This window comes from Astyanax mexicanus, chromosome 5 (assembly GCF_023375975.1).
Source record: "Astyanax mexicanus isolate ESR-SI-001 chromosome 5, AstMex3_surface, whole genome shotgun sequence".
Lineage (NCBI taxonomy): Eukaryota > Metazoa > Chordata > Actinopteri > Characiformes > Acestrorhamphidae > Astyanax > Astyanax mexicanus.
In genome coordinates, this window is record NC_064412.1 from 41,594,892 (window position 1) to 41,615,037 (window position 20,146).

The following is a 20,146-nucleotide window of genomic DNA, read 5'->3' on the forward strand; positions in this document are numbered from 1 at the left end:
AATACTTTCTAATTAGAAAATATGGCAATATGAAACTCATTTGCAAATCATTTATTTACAATTTACACAGCGTCCCAACTTTTGGAATTAGGGTTGTACTTCCTTCCCACTTTTTAGTTTATAAAAGTATAAACAGTAAATTACTTATTTTTTATTTAACTATATATGTAATTCCAATAGAACAGCATAATACATACATTTTAAATGCCATGATTTTGTAAGTATTAAAACTTAAGATGTGAATAAAATAGATGTGCTCCTAAGGACATGGCTCTGTTTTCTGTCTTGTCTCTGCCCTAGCCCTGCCATTAATGTTTCCACCTGTGTCTCATTTTATCCCAGTCCTTGTTATTGACACCTGGTGTTTCTTGTCTGTCTGAGTGTATAAGAAACCCCTAAGTGGCCTTTGTCTGGTCTTGTGTTTTTAATCACAGTTTGGGGTTATTTTAATAAAATCTTATATCTTTTATTACATGCAGACTCTTATCATTGCTACAACAATAATAGACTTTCAGAAGTTTTTTTTTTTATAATACAAGTATATGTTTTTAAAGTGGAATTTACAGATTTTACTAGGTTATAAAATGTTATTTTTGCATTTTGTAGTATTAGGTGTCTCTTTCTACAATCCTGTTTTCTTTCTTCTATCCATATTTTTAATTTCTTTGTTATATCCTTATTTTCTATTTGTCCTTCCTCAGATTCTCTCAATATCCCTAAATGATTAGTAAAGCTTTATCATATTTTGTTAAACTTTAAGGCCTATTGTTCACTCGCTAATCACTGCCCAATAGGCAGATCCCTCAAGTCTTTAATCCCTCCCATTGAATGGTTCAGGTAACCATGCTGAGAATGCCGGTCTCAGCGCGGTTTGTAAGCATCACGTGCCGAGTGTGCCATTTTGGATGAGCCACAAGAACAGTGACCCTCTCTATTCAGAGCCCTGCAGTGGAAAAACGGCCAGGTTTACTCCGGTCATGTGGAACACAAAGAAAACACAGTCCAGTTCTGGTGGCGTTGCTTTATTTGCAGACAACTGTTCCACTTTGTTTTTAAAGAACAATGTATAAAAACGTTATATGTGCCACTAGTGTCTGTCCAAGCCTTCGAGTGTACCGTGCAATCACAGACATTGACCATTATGGGATACTTGTGATGAGTGAGAGATAATTAGCACAGAGTGATCTGGTCCACTTTCTTCACCACTGAACTAAATAATACTGATACAACGTGACATCATAACATTAAAATGATATTGGAGGGAGAGTGGGCTTGTTTCAACAATATATACAGTATCACAATGGATGGGCAATGTAAAAAATAAGGGGATCAACTTTGTAGCAAAATATCTGTACATTTAAAAAAAAAAAACAACAACGAAAAACAAAATTATTGTTTCCAACGCAATGTCCTTGTTTTTTCACTTTTTTTTTTTTTTTTAAAACAAGCAAATTTTTTTTCCACTGTTCACAAACGATCACGAGAGAAGCCGAGTGGGAGAGGAAATCTATGTTCAGAATGAGACGTACAATTAAATTTTACACAGAGCTTCATCAGTCCGTCAGTCTGCACCTTTTTGTGTTTAGGCCATAAACAGAGGGAGATTGTTCTCAATAGCACCAGTGAAGAATAAGCTTAACATCTCTCCATCACTCACTCTCTCTCTCTTCATCACTCTTTCTTTCCATCCAGTTTTCTTTTTGCATTAAAAGTTCAGTAGGACGATAACTGAATGTTAAAAAGCAAAGTGCATCATTGGCGTTTTCCCAAGTCTGACAGTTACAGCTGCTCAACTAGGAGTTTGAGCCACTTACGGAACCCAAGGAGTTTGGGGTCCACGAGATCAGTAGTTTCCAGTAGAATGTAAACTGTGAGCTTATTGGGGGTGTACTTGGTCACTGTCTTAAAAAAATGTTTTTTTATATAAAAATGAAAAAAAGGAATGCACCAATTATTTGGCAACTAAAAAACAAAAAAAAAAAGCACTTCCGGTGTTCATGGGTTTTAAAATAGCATGGAGCACCACTGTTAAATATATGTATTAAAAAATACTGTACTGTGCTCTGTTGGTTGTTAAAAATATTAGTGTTTTTTTGTTTGTTTCTAAATTTTACCCAGATTTCTCCCCAATTTGGGAAGCCAATTACCCATCCTCTGTTCATATTCACTCCCCCTATCACTAGTAATGCCCCCAACACTAGGAGGGAGAAGACACAGCATTCCCAGCTCTGATACATCAGCCAGCGGACGACTGTGCATCACAACAAGCATCACAACAGGAGTGATGAGGGGAGAGAGCACCACCTGTCCAACCAGAGAGAGCACGGTCAACTGTGCTCTCTCGGACTTCGGCTGCTGATGGTGAAGCAGCATAATCTAGCATTCGACGTGGTGTCCACTGGTATCATAGTGACAGTGCCTTAGTCCTATCAGCTATTTGGAGCCACATGGATGGAAAAAAAAACTGTTTGGTGTTCAATAAATATTTATAAATAATAGCTTTGCAACTACCTTTTGTTTAAAAAGAAAGACAAAAATAAATTCCATATTAATGATAACTTGTAAAAAAAAAAAAAACTAAAAATTAAATTTCGGCGCATTCCTAGAGAAACATTTCCATTTCTCTTGTGTGGTCGGTTTGATTGATCAGTTCCAGTGTTTTATATCTGTAGTCAGTTGAAGGTGAACCAGACCCAAGATCCAAGTGCACAGCGTCTCAAACCTCAACCTGATTCTCCTCCGGCCTGATTTTTAAAAATGAGAAGTGAGAGGTGGGTGTGAATTAGGCTGGATCCCCCTCCCCAAAGTCTTTTTGTTTTCTGGGGCTCAGTAAGCCTGGCTAGCAGGTGGTGATCTCCACGCTGAGCAGCTGAAGGTGCTGTCCGTCAAAGTTCCTCCTCGTGCTCCTCCTGTAGGCGTCAGCCCGACGGAAGGGATGACTCCGGAGGTCTGTGTGGGCGACAGAATCACATTAAACTCCAATAATAACCCAAGGATTTACAGTAGATATGTCCTGTTCCAGGCTACAAGATATCAGAGATGATCACAGTATATAATTCTATATTTTAGTAGAAAGATATCAGCTACATTTATTACACAATTTAATTAAATATTTTAAACACAGAATTAAAATAACTGTTTTTTTTTAAACTGATCAAACCTCAGAAAACTACATTTCACGATATAACTACATCTGCCAGTTAATTGCCAGTACAATCTGTTTTCAGAGATTAACAAACAATCTAAATAGTCTGTGCTTTTAAAGTTGGTAAAATTGAAATATGCAGTATTACTGAGCACAGGGCTAAACAATATTGTAAGAGCCATAAAGCAGAAAATATAGAATGTGGAAATATGTACAATTTATATTTTATTTCCTTCTTAATTCATGTCATTGTGTAATTCATAATTCGAAGAAAATGGTTATTAATGCAAAAAATGTTGACGCTCCCTAAGAGTGAAGTAACTGAGCAAGCGCAGCACGAGTTTAGTCGGAGCTGCGATAGGTACGGGAGCATATCGTTTTCTTACCGTACGTGCGTTCACATTTGTAACCTTTTGAATTTCTTAGTAAAGACACCTAAACTTAAAGAACTTGTGTCGTGCGCGTAAAGAAATTTCTGTGTCTGCAGCTCTAAGTGGTACTCTTTGAAATGGAAGAAAGTGTCACTACAGATATGGATACATTTTATGTGTGAAAATATTTCATATATGAACAGTATAAAAGCATTCACCTGTGGTGCACATCTCACACACACACTGGCACTGCCAGAATACAGATGTTTATAATGTTCTGCTCTTTGGTGTTAAGCTTGAATGCAGTGAACTGACAGTAGTGTCCTCTAATGTACTTCAGTAAATTACAGATTATTTACATGCTGTACCGTAAATATCTTACAATTATAGGTTGATTTTTAATAAGTGTGATGTAGCTTATTAAACTAAAATTTAAAACGAATTATATGCATATTTTACGCATTAAAGGTCTTACATGCCAGATGTAATTTTTTTTAGAAGATCCTAGACTAATTAAAAATGTATTAATTTAAGATCTAAATATTAACAGAATTTAGATATTTGAACATATTTTAACTTTTACGTAGCAAAGACCAAATAACAATTAATATCAAATAATAAAAGAGAGTTGGTTTATTTTTTATTCATTAACACTACCTGGCCCGAAGACTCTTACATTGAAATTTGAACTTTTGTTTGATTTAGCGAAAAAAAGCAGATTGGCAGATTTTTTTATATAAAAAAAATGAAATCAGAATCAAAGAATCTTAATTGCATCATCCCACCTGTGCTGAAACCTACAAATGCGTCAATTACTATTAATTTTATTGATTTATTGTATAATAAATAGACACATAATTTTCGCTCACCTCAGTATTGTGTTTTTGTTCGCAAGAAGAGCCAATTAACATGCATTTAAAAAATATTTATATTAAAATTTTAGAATATATGAATATTTTTAGTAATTTAAAGTTAACTTGTCTTTAATATGGTGTAAGTGCATTGTATTATCATTATGTCTGTAGCATAACATGCTTGTTTCTTAAAATAGCAATAATAATATTTATCGCAATAATTTCATGGGACAATATGTCATGCAGGAATAAACAGTTATTGTGACAGGCCTAAATGGTCAGTGATGTATTTTACATGCATGTGTTATGTCATGGATTTGAGTGAGGTTAGGATTTCATGCATAAACGCCTGCATCTGAGCGCAGACTGCATTCCCTTATTCATTCAGAATGAGGGGAAAACAGAGAGAAATTGGGAAAGGTGGAAGGAGGGACAGACTGATGGACGGAGAGATGAGGTGAGTGAGAGAGAGACAGACGTAAAGCCACCTTTCAGAGGGAGAGAATTGTGTTTAGTAATGGAAGTCCTCGGAGTGGGTGGGGTCACAGAAGAACCGCGAGCCACGTTTGGCTGAGCGCGCGGTGAAGGGGACGGTCTTCAGCACTGTAGCAAGACAACAGCCAATCACAACACAGGAACACTAAAGCCACTAAAGCCTACTGTAGAAAAGCAAACTGAGAGAATCTAATATAATAAAACAAAGCAACACACAGTCATCTATACAGCTAGAAATAGAGACAAACAGAATGCAAGACAAAGCTAGTTAAGCAGATAATCAGTATTCCCACATCTTTTCATAACACAAAATTACAAAACAATAAAAAAAAAAGATAAAATTAAATGTTCTACAACTTATAAACAATAAAAAGTTACAAACTCAGAAACCAAAGCATGTCAGTGAGCTCCGGCAGCATCTTTACCCAAGAGAAAATTTAATGATATTAACATACAAATTCTAGAATGTTCAGACTAAAATTCAGGGTAGATCACAGTTCAAATTTCAGATTATGCAAACTGCTTTTCAAAAATCTTTTTTTTGTGTCATCAATAAGGATAGTCTAAATTTAAGGAGCCACAGAATATTTGGCAACCGAAAATATTTGGCAAACAAAAATGGCAAAAAAGCACTTTTAAAGTAAAACACTGACTACTGTAAGTCATACTGCAGTGGTTACTATTAGGGGTGTAACGGTACAGTACAGAAAATTCACAGTTTGGTTCACACCTCAGAATAAACCCCACTGTTCGGTACATTTTCGGTACGGTTGGTGGAAAAAAATATAGAGGCTGGGCGTTATGTATAGCTGCACCTTGGTTAGCTTCAAAATAACAATGAATCTTTATTATAATCCTGTTTTGCACTTTTATTAACTAATAGTGGCGCTTTATTAAGAACAAAACAACAGCATTACTTTAACTACGGCTTAAACTAGAATTATTTTTCCCTAAGCATATTACTAGAGAGAGAGAGAGAAAGCGGAAGGGTGCAGCGCGAGCGTGAGAGAGAGAGCGGGTGCGCACGTAAGGGAGAGAGAGAGACAAAGAGAGAGGGCACAGTGCGAGCGTGAGAGAGAGAGAGAGAGAGAGAGAGGGCGTGCACTTGTGAAAAAGAGGGTGCAGCATGCGTGTGAGAAAGAGAGCGGGTGTGCACGTAAGGGAGAGAGAGGGACAGAGAGAGAGACAGAGGGCGCAGTGCGAGCGTGAGAGAGAGAGAGAGAGAGAGAGATAGAGAGAGAGGGCGCAGTGCGAGCGTGAGAGAGAGAGAGAGAGAGAGAGAGGGCTTACACTTGTGAAAAAGAGGGTGCAGCATGCATGTGAGAAAGAGAGCGGGTGTGCACGTAAGGGAGAGAGAGAGAGGGCGCAGTGCGAGCGTGAGAGAGAGAGAGAGGGCGCAGTGCGAGTGTGAGAGAGAGAGAGAGAGAGAGAGGGCGCAGTGCGAGTGTGAGAGAGAGAGAGGGCGCAGTGCGAGCGTGAGAGAGAGAGAGGGCGCAGTGCGAGCGTGAGAGAGAGAGAGGGCGCAGTGCGAGCGTGAGAGAGAGAGAGAGAGGGCGCAGTGCGAGTGTGAGAGAGAGAGAGAGAGGGCGCAGTGCGAGCGTGAGAGAGAGAGAGAGAGAGAGAGAGGGCGCAGTGCGAGAGAGAGAGAGAGAGAGAGGGCGCAGTGCAAGCGTGAGAGAGAGAGAGAGAGGGCGCAGTGCGAGCGTGAGAGAGAGAGAGGGCGCAGTGCGAGCGTGAGAGAGATAGAGGGCGCAGTGCAAGCGTGAGAGAGAGAGAGAGGTCGCAGTGCGAGTGTGAGAGAGAGAGCGATAGAGAGAGAGAGAGAGAGAGGGCGCAGTGCGAGCGATAGAGAGAGAGAGAGAGAGAGGGCGCAGTGCGAGTGTGAGAGAGAGAGAGAGAGGGCGCAGTGCGAGCGTGAGAGAGAGAGAGAGAGGGCGCAGTGCGAGCGTGAGAGAGAGAGAGAGGGCGCAGTGCGAGTGTGAGAGAGAGAAAGAGGGCGCAGTGCGACCGTGAGAGAGAGAGAGAGAGAGAGGGCGCAGTGCGAGCGTGAGAGAGAGAGAGAGAGAGAGAGGGCGCAGTGCGAGCGTGAGAGAGAGAGAGAGGGCGCAGTGCGAGCGTGAGAGAGAGAGAGAGAGAGAGGGCGCAGTGCGAGCGTGAGAGAGAGAGAGAGAGAGGGCGCAGTGCGAGCGTGAGAGAGAGAGAGAGAGAGAGAGGGCGTGCACTTGTGAAAAAGAGGGTGCAGGATGCGTGTGAGAAAGAGAGCGGGTGCACACGTAAGGGAGAGAGAGAGAGAGAGAGAGAGAGAGAGAGACAGAGGGCGCAGTGCGAGCGTGAGAGAGAGAGAGAGAGAGAGAGGGCGTACACTTGTGAAAAAGAGGGTGCAGCATGCATGTGAGAAAGAGAGCGGGTGTGCACGTAAGGGAGAGAGAGAGAGAGAGAGGGCGCAGTGCGAGCGTGAGAGAGAGAGAGGGCGCAGTGCGAGCGTGAGAGAGAGAGAGAGAGGGCGCAGTGCAGGTGTGAGAGGGAGAGAGAGAGAGAGAGAGAGGGCGCAATGCGAGCGTGAGAGAGAGAGAGGGCGCAGTGCAAGCGTGAGAGAGAGAGAGGGCGCAGTGCGAGAGAGAGAGAGAGCGCAGTGCAAGCGTGAGAGAGAGAGAGAGGGCGCAGTGCGAGCGTGAGAGAGAGAGAGAGAGAGGGCGCAGTGCAAGCGTGAGAGAGAGAGAGAGAGAGGGCGCAGTGCGAGCGTGAGAGAGAGAGAGGGCGCAGTGCAAGCATGAGAGAGAGAGAGAGGGCGCAGTGCGAGTGTGAGAGAGAGAGAGCGATAGAGAGAGAGAGAGGGCGCAGTGCGAACGATAGAGAGAGAGAGAGGGCGCAGTGCAAGCGTGAGAGAGAGAGAGAGAGAGAGAGCAGTGCGAGCGTGAGAGAGAGAGAGGGCGCAGTGCGAGCGTGAGAGAGAGAGAGAGAGAGAGAGGGCGCAGTGCGAGTGTGAGAGAGAGAGAGGGCGCAGTGCGAGCGTGAGAGAGAGAGAGGGCGCAGTGCGAGCGTGAGAGAGAGAGAGGGTGCAGTGCGAGCGTGAGAGAGAGAGAGGGCGCAGTGCGAGCGTGAGAGAGAGAGAGGGCGCAGTGCGAGCGTGAGAGAGAGAGAGGGCGCAGTGCGAGCGTGAGAGAGAGAGAGAGAGGGCGCAGTGCGAGCGTGAGAGAGAGAGAGAGAGAGAGGGCGCAGTGCGAGCGTGAGAAAGAGAGGGCGCAGTGCGAGCGTGTGAGAGAGAGAGGGCGCAGTGCGAGCGTGAGAGAGAGAGAGTGGTGCCATCCTGGACACATTACATTAAAAGGAAAGATCTGTTGTCCTGATGTGGAGCTGGTAACAGTTAGTCTGAGAGCTTACTATACGCCGCGTGAGTTCTCCCACATCGTCGCCATTATTGTTTACATTCCACCTCGCGCAGAATCTACGGTCACGTGTGACATCATCCAGGAGGCGGTCGCTAAAGTGCAGTCTACTCACCCTGATGCGTGTGTGATAATATCAGGGGATTTCAATCATGTGGACGTAAGATCGCACTTAGGAGGTTTCACACAGTATGTCAACTGTCCCACAAGGCAGAGTAATATTTTAGATCTATGCTTTGTTAATGTAAAAGATGCTTACCATGCACTGCCTATGCCACCCCTGGGTAAATCTGATCACAATCTGATTTACATCAGACCTCTGTATAAACCATGTGTGATGAGATTGCCTCCAACCAGTCGTTCATTCCGTAAGTGGACCCCAGAGGTCAGCGAAGCTCTGCAGGACTGTTTTGAGTCAACAGACTGGAATGTACTCACTGGTTTGCAGGGATCTGATGATGACATAGATGGGGCAGTGGAGCGTGTTACTGACTATATAAACTTCTGCACTGATGTGGTGGCGCCCATGAGGACAGTTAAGTGCTTTCCAAATAACAAACCATGGATCACTAGCAGCATTAAAAGCTTACTAAATTCCAAGAAAGAAGCATTCAAATCTGGTGATCAAGGGAGGGTCCGGAGTGTCCAACGCGAGCTAAAGAGGACATTAAGGGCGGCTAGAAGGGACTTTGGAAGGGGTCTCCAGGGGAATCTGCAGCATAATAACACAAAAGAAGCATGGAAGCGTATGAAGACCATCACTGGTTACAAGAATAAAAATAGTATGTCTATGGGCAGTGTTGACATGGCTAATGAGTTTAACCGCTTCTATAGCAGGTTTGATTCTGAATCCACCACCTCTGCTGCTGTGACCTGCTCTGCTCCACTCTGCTCTGTTTCTACCGGCGGCTGTTCCACCTCTGCTGCTGTGACCTGCTCTGCTCCACTTGGCGGCTGTTCCACCTCTGCTGCTGTGACCTGCTCTGCTCCACTGGGCGGCTGTTCCACCTCTGCTGCTGTGACCTGCTCTGCTCCACTTGGCAGCTGTTCCACCTCTGCTGCTGTGACCTGCTCTGCTCCACCCGGCGGCTGCTCCACCTCTGCTGCTGTGACCTGCGCTGCTGCTCCATCTGGCGGCTGCTCCACCTTTGCTGCTGTGACCTGCTCTGCTCCACCCGGCGGCTGCTCCACCTCTGCTGCTGTGACCTGCGCTGCTCCATCTGGCGGCTGCTCCACTTCTGCTGCTGTGACCTGCGCTGCTCCACCCGGCGGCTGCTCCACCTCTGCTGCTGTGACCTGCTCTGTTCCACCCGGCGGCTGCTCCACCTCTGCTGCTGTTACCTGCTCTGCTCCACCCGGCGACTGCTCCACCTCTGCTGCTGTGACCTGCTCTGCTCCACCCAGCGGCTGCTCCACCTCTGCTGCTGTGACCTGCGCTGCTCCACCCGGCGGCTGCTCCACCTCTGCTGCTGTGACCTGTTCTGCTCCACCCGGCGGCTGCTCCACCTTTGCTGCTGTGACCTGCTCTACTCCACCCGGCAGTTGCTCCACCACCTCTGCTGCTGTGACCTGCTCTGCTCCACCCGGCGGCTGTTCCACCTCCACCTTTGCTGCTGTGACCTGCTCTACTCCACCTGGCGGCTGTTCCACCTCTGCTGCTGTGACCTGCTCTGCTCCACCCAGCGGCTGCTCCACCTCTGCTGCTGTGACTTGTTCTGCTCCATCCGGCGGCTGCCCCACCTCTGCTGCTGTGACCTGCTCTGCTCCACCCGGCGGCTGCTCCACCTCTGCTGCTGTGACCTGTTCTGGTCCACCCGGCGGCTGCTCCACCTCTGCTGCTGTGACCAGCTCTGCTCCATCCGGCGGCTGCTCCACCTCTGCTGCTGTGACCTGCTCTGCTCTATCTAGCGGCTGCTCCACCTCTGCTGCTGTGTCCTGCTCTGCTCCATCCTGCGGCTGCTCCACCCCTGCTCCACCACATTGCTTTACTGTAGATGAGGTGCGTACTGAATTGAGGAGGCTGCGTCCTGGGAAGTCTGCTGGTCCTGACGGGGTAGGACCTAAACTTCTTAAGGAGTGCGCATCGGAGCTGGCATTACCTCTCTGCAATTTATACAACCAGAGTCTTCACACTGGACAAGTCCCTGTCCGGTGGAAATTGTCATGCCTTGTGCCGGTGCCTAAAGTAGGTAGACCGGCGGGGGTAAAGGACTATAGACCAGTGGCCCTAACATCAGTCATTATGAAGACTTTTGAGAGGCTCTTACTTAGGGTCCTTAAGCCACAGGTGGAGCAGGTTGTTGACTCGTTACAGTTTGCCTACCAGGAGGAAATGGGGGTTGATGATGCAGTTTTGTATATGCTTCATAAAACTCTCTCATTTCTGGATGAGCCAGGCGGGTACGTTAGGATAATGTTTTTTGATTTTACCAGCGCTTTTAATACAATCAAGCCTGAGAATCTGAGAGAGAAGCTGGAACGGATGGGAGTGGATCAGCTGTTAATCACATGGATTAACAGTTACCTCACAGAACGTCCACAGTACGTCAGGTTGGGCAGCAGCAGTTCAGAGACTATAGTGACCAATGTTGGGGCTCCTCAGGGTACAGTTCTGTCGCCCTTTCTCTTCACCATGTACACTGCTGACTTTACATACAAGTCTGAACTTTGTCACATCCAGAAATATTCAGACGATACAGCAGTAGTGGCATGTGTGAAGAGAGGAAATGAAGTGGAGTACAGGGAGCTTGTAGCTGCTTTTACAGCTTGGAGTAGGAAAAACGGTCTGATCCTCAATATATCTAAGACCAAGGAGATGATTGTGGACTTCCGTCAACAGAAATTTTCTCACAGGCCTGTGGAAATTGGAGGACAAATCATTGAGACCGTTCAATCTTACAAATACCTGGGAATACACCTTAGCCACAAACTGGACTGGTCAGTGCACACTGATGCAGTATACAAAAAAGGACAAAGCAGACTTTATTTCTTAAGGAGGCTTAAATCCTTTAATATCTGCAGTGAGTTTCTGCGCAGTTTCTACCATTCCGTCGTGGCGAGTGCTGTGTTCTTTGGGGTGACTTGTTGGGGAAGCAGCATCACTGTGAGAGACTGTAACAGGCTGGATAAATTGATCAGAAAGTGTGGTTCTGTGATGGGTGGGAAAGTAGACTATGTGGGGGATCTGGTGGAGAAGAGGGTGAGGTGTCTGTTGCAAACCATCCTTAACAACAACAGACACCCTTTACATGAGACTGTGGCTGCTCAAAAAAGCAGCCGCAGTAACAGGCTCCTTTCGCTGCGACATAAAACTGAGAGGTTCAGAAGGTCGTTCATTCCTACTGCCATAAGGCTATACAACACCTCTTGTTGACGTGTGTACTCTGTGGTTGTGTTTTTCTTTTTGGTATATTTTTGTATAGTTGTTGCTGCTGGACAAATGAATTTCCCCTGTGGGGATTAATAAAGTATCTATCTATCTATCTATCTATCTATCTAAAAGCCATTTGTTTTGCCAATATCAGACAAATATTTTCAATTGCTAACTTTTCTGTGCATCCCTATTAAACACTGAGACTCCAGACTTTTCAGGACTGTGGGAACCCTGATTCGTTTTTTAATGACCCTCTACCTGTTAGCATCTTATGATCATACCTGTAATGATGTCCTCGATGGCACCATCTTTGCCCTCGTAGACGAGGCGGCTATCCTTCCCCTGCCTCTTCCTCAGCTCAGCTATCAGCTCCTGCTGCTGCCTCTTCCCCTTATGTGATGGAGACTAGGGTACAGAGAATAGAAAGACAGTTTGAGACATCTTGAGACAATTATATAAAAAACTTTACACGTTTTTTATTTATTTTACCAATTTTTTATTATTTTACCAATTTAACCCACTCGCTCATTAGGACTTCCCTTATTACTTGCAATATTTCCAACACTAGAAGGACGAGGACAAGCCCATGCCTCCCTTTGATACATTTCAAGTCAAACTCCACCTCCTTTACAACTGAGAAAGTTGTCCAGCTTCCCAGCTCAGATACACCAACCAACAGACGTCTGTGAGAGTGCTGAGGCAAGAGATCACCACCCACGCACCCACTCATACCTCTTGTCCACCAACAAAGTGCGGGTGCTTTTAAAAACCGGCCCATGTTTCCACAGCTTTAAGGAATCACTCCCTACATATGGTAATGTGGGCGTGTTCCACAAAACAGAAACAGAAGTCAGGGGGCGATTTGGACGCCTTTGTTTGTGGCGCTTTATACACCCGCCCTTTGGATGCCTGCATCACAGGTTCTCTGTTCCCAGACCAGCAAGATTGTGGGGCCAGAACGACCCTTTTCTGGCCGAGAACCTGTGATTTTGTGGTGGAAAAGCACAGAACTGTTCACAGAACTTGGCACCAGCACCGGCACCATGCCATTGGAAAAGCACCCACAGAGAGAGCACGGCCTATTGTACTCTCTAGGACTCCAACTGCTGAGTATAGGAAGCAGCATAAAAATGTGTATCTTAATCTCTTCCCTGTACTGCTGGATATGTGAATGCTGTTTTTTTATGTTTCATACCTGCTGATCCTCCTGCTCCTCCATCAGCGCTTCCTGTTCCAGAAGTTTCTCCATCATCAGCTGCTCCTGCCTCTTCCTCTGCTCATTTTCCTCGTCTGCTTGCTGTGGAAGACAAAAACAGAGCAAAGAGAACGTAAGACTGAAACAGAACTAAATGTAAAAGAATTAAAAGCATTTCTACAGAAAATGTTGGCTCACCCTGTAGGCTTTGACAAATCGAACAAACACTGGGAAGAAGACGGAGGGGGGCATTGTTTTGGAACTCTCCCCAAAGTATTTCACAGCATCATCAAAAGCATCCTGTGGGAAAAAAACACAGCACAACACAAATTAAACCTCAATTATTTTAGAGAAATCTCAATTATTTTAGAGAAATGGTGTAAAAATTCTGGAGTAAAACTAAAGACCAAATTATACTTCTGAATGGAACCTACTCCGTAACCTATGTGTTCCCTACCATTCAGTCATTTTCATAGAGCTGTTTTTCTTTTTCCCTTCAATTGTACATGTGCAGTAATTTTTGGGTAACTGATGGATATATTTATATATCCATGAAAGCTGTGATTACAAACCAGGGTTATTCCCCCAAACATTGATTTATAAACTCTTAAAACTTTAGGAATATAAACTTGTTTTCTTTGCATTATTTGAGATCAGAAAGCTCTGCATCTTTTTTGTTATTTCAGCCAGTTCTCATTTTCTACAAAAAAAAAAATGCTCTAAATGACAATATTTTTATTTGGAATTTGAGAGAAATGTTGTCTGTAGTTTATAGAATAAAACAACAATGTTAATTTTACTCAAACATAAACCTATAAATAGAAAAATCAGATTCAGACACTGATTCAGAAACTCAAGTGTTCTCTTAATTTTTTCCAGAGCTATATATACTGTAATTAAGACAATATATTGTGATTCTTTAAATCACATTTACATCATGTTTATAAAATGTAAGTAAAATATTTTTTTTACTATTTGTCCAGTCAGAACAGTGGGATCTAATGAGAGTACAACACTGCTATCTAGTAGGCGGAGTTTAAACACAACACTAAATGAACCACTGTTTGACACCAATCTTTACATCTAAACTAATAATTCTAAATGTATGCTGTATTTGTATAAATACAATGTTGCAAAACAAAATATAACAATATATGTATATATATATGGATATATTCTTGCACCCGTATTGTGAAGGGTCCTTCACTTTCAGAACAGCCTTCTACACTCACCTTGGCTGCAGCCTAGGCTTTGGAGTGCTGATAATAGTGTCTACCATGTTACACTAAATCTGTTAGATCTAGTCATCACTGCCTAATTCATGCTGCATGGGATTGTCAGATATTATCCTACATCTAATGTGGCACAAAAGCCCGAGTTCTGGCATTACTGTACCTGTGCGATCCTGGCATCATCCAGCAGCTTCTTCAGTCTGGTCTCGTGGTGGTGGATGAAGTCTTTGAGCAGTGAGTTGTGGCCATGCATGCTGTACTCTCGACGGGTCAGATCCATCCCTCTTTGAAGCTCTCGCACATCCAGAAGAACGTTCTCCAAAGAGACTAAAACACAAAAATCATGACACCATGAGGTGTTGAAAAAATCCAGCAGCACTGCTGTGTCTGACCCACTGGTACCAGCACAACACACACTACTAACATAGCAACACCAGGCCAGTGTCACTGCAGTGCTGACCACTGAAGAACAGAGTGAAAGGGGGATAATAATGTATGCATAAAGCTACACTATGATATGATCAGTGGAGCTGAAATCAGTTGATCGTCATAATATTGTAACTGAGCTGTGTAAAAGAACTTACCAGCAGCAGCCTTCTCAACGTAATGGAGTTCATTGTAGAACATGCAAACCACAGGGTACTTTTCCCTCACCACATTAGCAATATAATGTAGCAGAGTCTGCTTTCTGTCTGTGGACTTGGTCTCAAGCAGCTGTGGGTAAAAAACACAAACAAGAATAACTATACAAAGACTATATCTGAAACTCATAATTCATACTTCATATGATACGTATCACGATACAGGGGTTACAATTCAATATATCATAGCATATTGGGATACTTTAAACAAGGCAATATATAGCAATTGTTTACATCAATCAACAATCATAGTTGATTACTGCACTATGATTAAACAATCATAGTATAAAAACTAGGGATAGACGATGATATTGTAAATATTTCGGTCTCGGCCAATAATGTTTTTTAGCATAATAAGAATCTGCCTAGTTGGTCGATATTTTAAACTAACGCTTGCTAATGATTTTATTGTATGCTGGAAAAGAATCAATCGATGCTGGCGCTAATTAAAATATACTGATTTAAGCTATTTTTTAAAAAAAATATATATATATATACACTGCTCAAAAAAATAAAGGGAACACTCAAATAACACAATATAACTCCAAGTAAATCAAACTTCTGTGAAATTAAACTGTCCACTTAGGAAGCAACACTGATTGACAATCAATTTCACCTGCTGTTGTGCAAATGGAATAGACAACAGGTGGAAATTATTGGCAATTAGCAAGACACACTTAATAAAGGAGTGGTTCTGCAGGTGGGGACCACAGACCACGTCTCAGAACCTATGCTGTCTGGCTGATGTTTTGGTCAGTTTTGAATGTTGGTGGTTCTTTCACACTCGTGGTAGCATGAGACGGACTCTACAACCCACACAAGTGGCTCAGGTAGTGCAGCTCATCCAGGATGGCACATCAATGCGAGCTGTGGCAAGAAGGTTTGCTGTGTCTGTCAGCGTAGTGTCCAGAGGCTGGAGGCGCTACCAGGAGACAGGCCAGTACACCAGGAGACGTGGAGGAGGCCGTAGGAGGGCAACAACCGAGCAGCAGGACCGCTACCTCCGCCTTTGTGCAAGAAGGAACAGGAGGAGCACTGCCAGAGCCCTGCAAAATGACCTCCAGCAGGCCACAAATGTGCATGTGTCTGCACAAACGGTTAGAAACCGACTCCATGAGGATGGTATGAGGGCCCGACGTCCACAGATGGGGGTTGTGCTCACAGCCCAACACCGTGCAGGACGCTTGGCATTTGCCAGAGAACACCAGGATTGGCAAATTCGCCACTGGCGCCTTGTGCTCTTCACAGATGAAAGCAGGTTCATACTGAGCACATGACAGACGTGACAGAGTCTGGAGACGCCGTGGAGAGCGGTCTGCTGCCTGCAACATCCTTCAGAATGACCGGTTTGGCAGTGGGTCAGTAATGGTGTGGGGTGGCATTTCTTTGGAGGGCCGCACAGCCCTCCATGTGCTCACCAGAGGTAGCCTGACTGCCATTAGGTACCGAAATGAGATCCTCAGACCCCTTGTGAGACCATATGCTGGTGCGGTTGGCCCTGGGTTCCTCCTAATGCAGGACAATGCTAGACCTCATGTGGCTGGAGTGTGTCAGCAGTTCCTGCAAGATGAAGGCATTGAAGCTATGGACTGGCCCACCCGTTCCCCAGACCTGAATCCGATTGAGCACATCTGGGACATCATGTCTCGCTCCATCCACCAACGTCACGTTGCACCACAGACTGTCCAGAAGTTGGCGGATGCTTTAGTCCAGGTCTGGGAGGAGATCCCTCAGGAGACCATCCGCCACCTCATCAGGAGCATGCCCAGGCGTTGTAGGGAGGTCATACAGGCACGTGGAGGCCACACACAATACTGAGCCTCATTTTGACTTGTTTTAATGACATTACATTAAAGTTGGATCAGCCTGAAGTGTGTTTTTCACTTTAATTTTGTGTGTGGCTCCAAATCCAGGCCTCCATTGGTTAATAAATTTTATTTCCATTGATGATTTTTGTGTGATTTTGTTGTCAGCACATTCAACTTTGTACAGAACAAAGTATTCAATGAGAATATTTCATTCATTCAGATCTAGGATGTGTTATTTGAGTGTTACCTTTATTTTTTTGAGCAGTGTATATTTTTTAACAGATCTATTGTTTTATTTAACATGTTACTGGTCATTTAAAACATGTTAACAGTCCATGTAAGGACCAGTTACCTAAATAAATATTGTATTGTAAATATTGTATTTTATTGTATTGTCTGCATACAGTTGGTTGAAAGCTAAAACATTTGTTTCTGAAGTTAGACTGAGATGTATTAGACTGAGAAGTTATATATATGTGCATCGGCAGATATATTAAGAGACCAGTTTCTGAATCAGTTTCTCTGATTTTGCTATTTATAGGTATATGTTTGAGTAAAATTAACATTGTTGTTTTATTCTATAAACTACGGACAATATTTCTCCCAAATTCCAAATAAAAATATTTTCATTTAGAGCATTTATTTGCAGAAAATGAGAAATGGCTGAAAAAAAAAAAAAAAAGATGCAGAGCTTTCCGATCATTAAATAATGCAAAGAAAACAAGTTCATATTCATAAAGTTTTAAGATTTCAGAAATCAATATTTGTTGGAATAATCCTGGTTTTAAATCACAGTTTTCGTGCATCTTGGCATGTTCTCCTCCACCAGTCGTACACACTGATTTTGGACAACTTTATGCAACTCCTGGTGCAAAAATTCAAGCAGTTCAGCTTGGTTTGATGGGTTGCGATCATTCATCTTTCTCTTGATTATATTCCAGAGGTTTTCAATTAAGTAAACTCAAAGAAACTTATCATTTTTCAAAACTCATAAAATGTTAATTTTTTTGCCAGAGTTGCATACATGTGTAAAATTGGATATCAACACTAACATAGAATTCCCACATTAGTGCATCCCAAATAAAAACACACACCATGTTTATCCAATTAGAACAGTTGGATCTAGTAAAAGGCTACAATGTTAGTGGGCGGGGTTTAAACACATCACTAAATAAACCACTGTCATTTACACAAATATTTACATATACTAAATATTGCAATTCCCAGAAATATTGCAACCTCTACAAATGCAACCTCTCACAAATGATGCAGCGGGTAACACACACTCACCAGATCTAAACTCTGAAGCTTGAATCCGTACACAGCTCCTCTCTTACTGCTGTTCATGTAGTTCCCCAGAGCCAGGATGATCTGAGAAATAAAAAACATCACCAGGTCAAAAATACTGGATCAGAATCAGAAACGCCAGTGATTGTAAAAAGTCCAATACACACTGCTACTCACTTCAAGGATCTTCTTTAACTTCTGGGACGATTTTATAGATACAGCGGCTGCAATGATCGCATGAAGTTGCTGTTAAAAAAGAAAAAAAAATATTATATTAAGAATATTTTCAAACACTTGATAACAGAATTGCAATTGCACAGTAGTTTGTAGCCATTCAGACCTGTGCAGAACAAGTAAAGGAATGCTGCTAAACTGTGCACAATTTGAATGGATTACTTTTAGCCCTAAATAATGTTTTGTACCCTGAAAAAAGAAATGGAATATTTTAATACTTATTTATCAGGACAGCATATACAATAAGTATAAATAGAATTTGCATTTGTATCATTTTGAATCATAAATAATACATTAGACATATATAAAAGTGCATCTAAATACAAAATTAATTTTGAGGACTTTTTTTTTTTGCCCAGCAATAAAAGTTGGTGATCTTGGAAAAAAATATTGTCACAATATTAAATTTTGATGAACCAACTAAAAACACTAAAGTCCATTAATATCTTATTTTTTTTAAACTAACTAACTAACTTTTTTAAAACTAAACAGATTTTTGCTACACTACATCCAATTAACCAGAGCTTATTTCTTCTTCTTACATTATTGAAAAACTTACAGACTTTTTCAACCCATGAACAATGATTAAGTTTACTGGAAATTTTCAACAGTTACTTTTTCCATAACTTTAGATGTTTAATTAAGTAAAAGCAACACATTGACCTATTACTACTTTAGCACTCTAGATGGCAAAGTTGCCTTTAATTGCCCAGGTCAAGCAGGACTTAAACATATATTGTTAATACTGATATATTACAAAATCTTATATACAAGGTATACAAAATAACAACATTGTAATATCACCGCTGCAACAAAGTATATTACTATTGTACCACACAAAATCTGGTTTTGTGTTCTGGTTGTTTCTACATAATGTTTGTAAAGTTTTGAAAACATTTTATTTTTTCTTACAGTAGTGTATGCTTTAAATTAATAAGAAATGTTTCATCATGTTACCCAGAATACTGTTATTGTGAAAATATTATTATTATTATTATTATTATTATTATTATTATTATCCCTGCTTGCTTCTGCAATAGTTTTGTATTATGGTATAAAGTGAACTGCAGCTAAATACCCTGGTCTTATCATCAGGGTTCATTAAATTTTCATTATATTTTCAAGGCTTTTTCATGCCTTCAAGTCAAATTTTCATGACCATACGATCAGTGCAGAAATTGACAATAAAACCAAAAATCAACTAAAACTATAATTTAAATGTATTATAGTCTGCCTAAAATGAATCTGATAAAAATGTTGACACACAATCTTTAATAATAAAATGTGTTTCAGATCCTCAGATCCTCCATTTTGTAGGGCTAAACTACTGAATTAACTCTAAGCTGATGTATTTGTTAAATGAAAATAGATTTTCTCCATCGATAAACTGAAACACAAAGATTTGTAGACCAAATATCCATGACTTTTCCAAAACTTTCTAGGTATTTTTATTTTTCCAAAAATTATCCAGGCCTGAAAATTGCTATTTTCAAATTTCAACTTTTCCAGGTTGGACCCTCTATTATTATTGTTGGAAACAACCTAACTACCTCTCAGCTCAACTCAATTATGCACCAATTTCTCACTCCATCCATCTCTCCTCCACCCATTCGTCTCTCCTCCACCCATCCGTCTCTCCTCCACCCATCCGTCTCTCCTCCACCCATCCATCTATCCTCCACCCATCCTTCTCTCCTTCACCCATCCTTCTCTCCTTCACCCATCCGTCTCTCCTCCACCCATCCATCTCTCCTCCACCCATCTAGCCGTCTCTCCTCCACCCATCCGTCTCTCCTCCACCCATCCGTCTCTCCTCCACCCATCCATCTCTCCTCCACCCATCCATCTATCCTCCACCCATCCGTCTCTCCTCCACCCATCCGTCTCTCCTCCTCCCATCCATATCTCCTCCACCCATCCGTCTCTCCTCCACCCATCCTTCTCTCCTTCACCCATCCTTCTCTCCTTCACCCATCCGTCTCTCCTCCACCCATCCGTCTCTCCTCCACCCATCCGTCTCTCCTCCACCCATCCTTCTCTCCTTCACCCATCCGTCTCTCCACCCATCCGTCTCTCCTCCACCCATCCGTCTCTCCTCCACCCATTCATCTCTCCTCCACCCATC

General features: G+C 42.7%; 1 protein-coding gene across 4 annotated transcripts in view; it reads right to left on the reverse strand.

Annotated features, from left to right (window-relative positions):
- Positions 1 to 1,006: 1,006 nt before the first annotated feature.
- fmnl2b (formin-like 2b) overlaps positions 1,007 to 20,146 on the reverse strand; it is a 61,100-nt gene continuing 41,960 nt past the window's right edge. For 2 of the 4 annotated variants that reach the window (XM_049479823.1, XM_049479825.1), the window contains 9 exons: positions 17,965 to 18,033; positions 17,791 to 17,871; positions 14,636 to 14,765; positions 14,215 to 14,378; positions 13,018 to 13,119; positions 12,820 to 12,921; positions 11,906 to 12,029; positions 4,859 to 4,973; positions 2,814 to 2,949 (listed from right to left, as the gene is read on the reverse strand). In XM_049479823.1, coding sequence (XP_049335780.1) covers positions 4,882 to 4,973; positions 11,906 to 12,029; positions 12,820 to 12,921; positions 13,018 to 13,119; positions 14,215 to 14,378; positions 14,636 to 14,765; positions 17,791 to 17,871; positions 17,965 to 18,033 — 864 coding nt within the window. In that variant the 3' untranslated portion in view covers positions 2,814 to 2,949; positions 4,859 to 4,881. Of the gene's footprint in view, positions 2,950 to 4,858; positions 4,974 to 11,905; positions 12,030 to 12,819; positions 12,922 to 13,017; positions 13,120 to 14,214; positions 14,379 to 14,635; positions 14,766 to 17,790; positions 17,872 to 17,964; positions 18,034 to 20,146 lie in introns of all 4 variants that reach the window. The other 2 variants (XM_049479824.1, XM_022675282.2) reach the window with 1 other exon arrangement.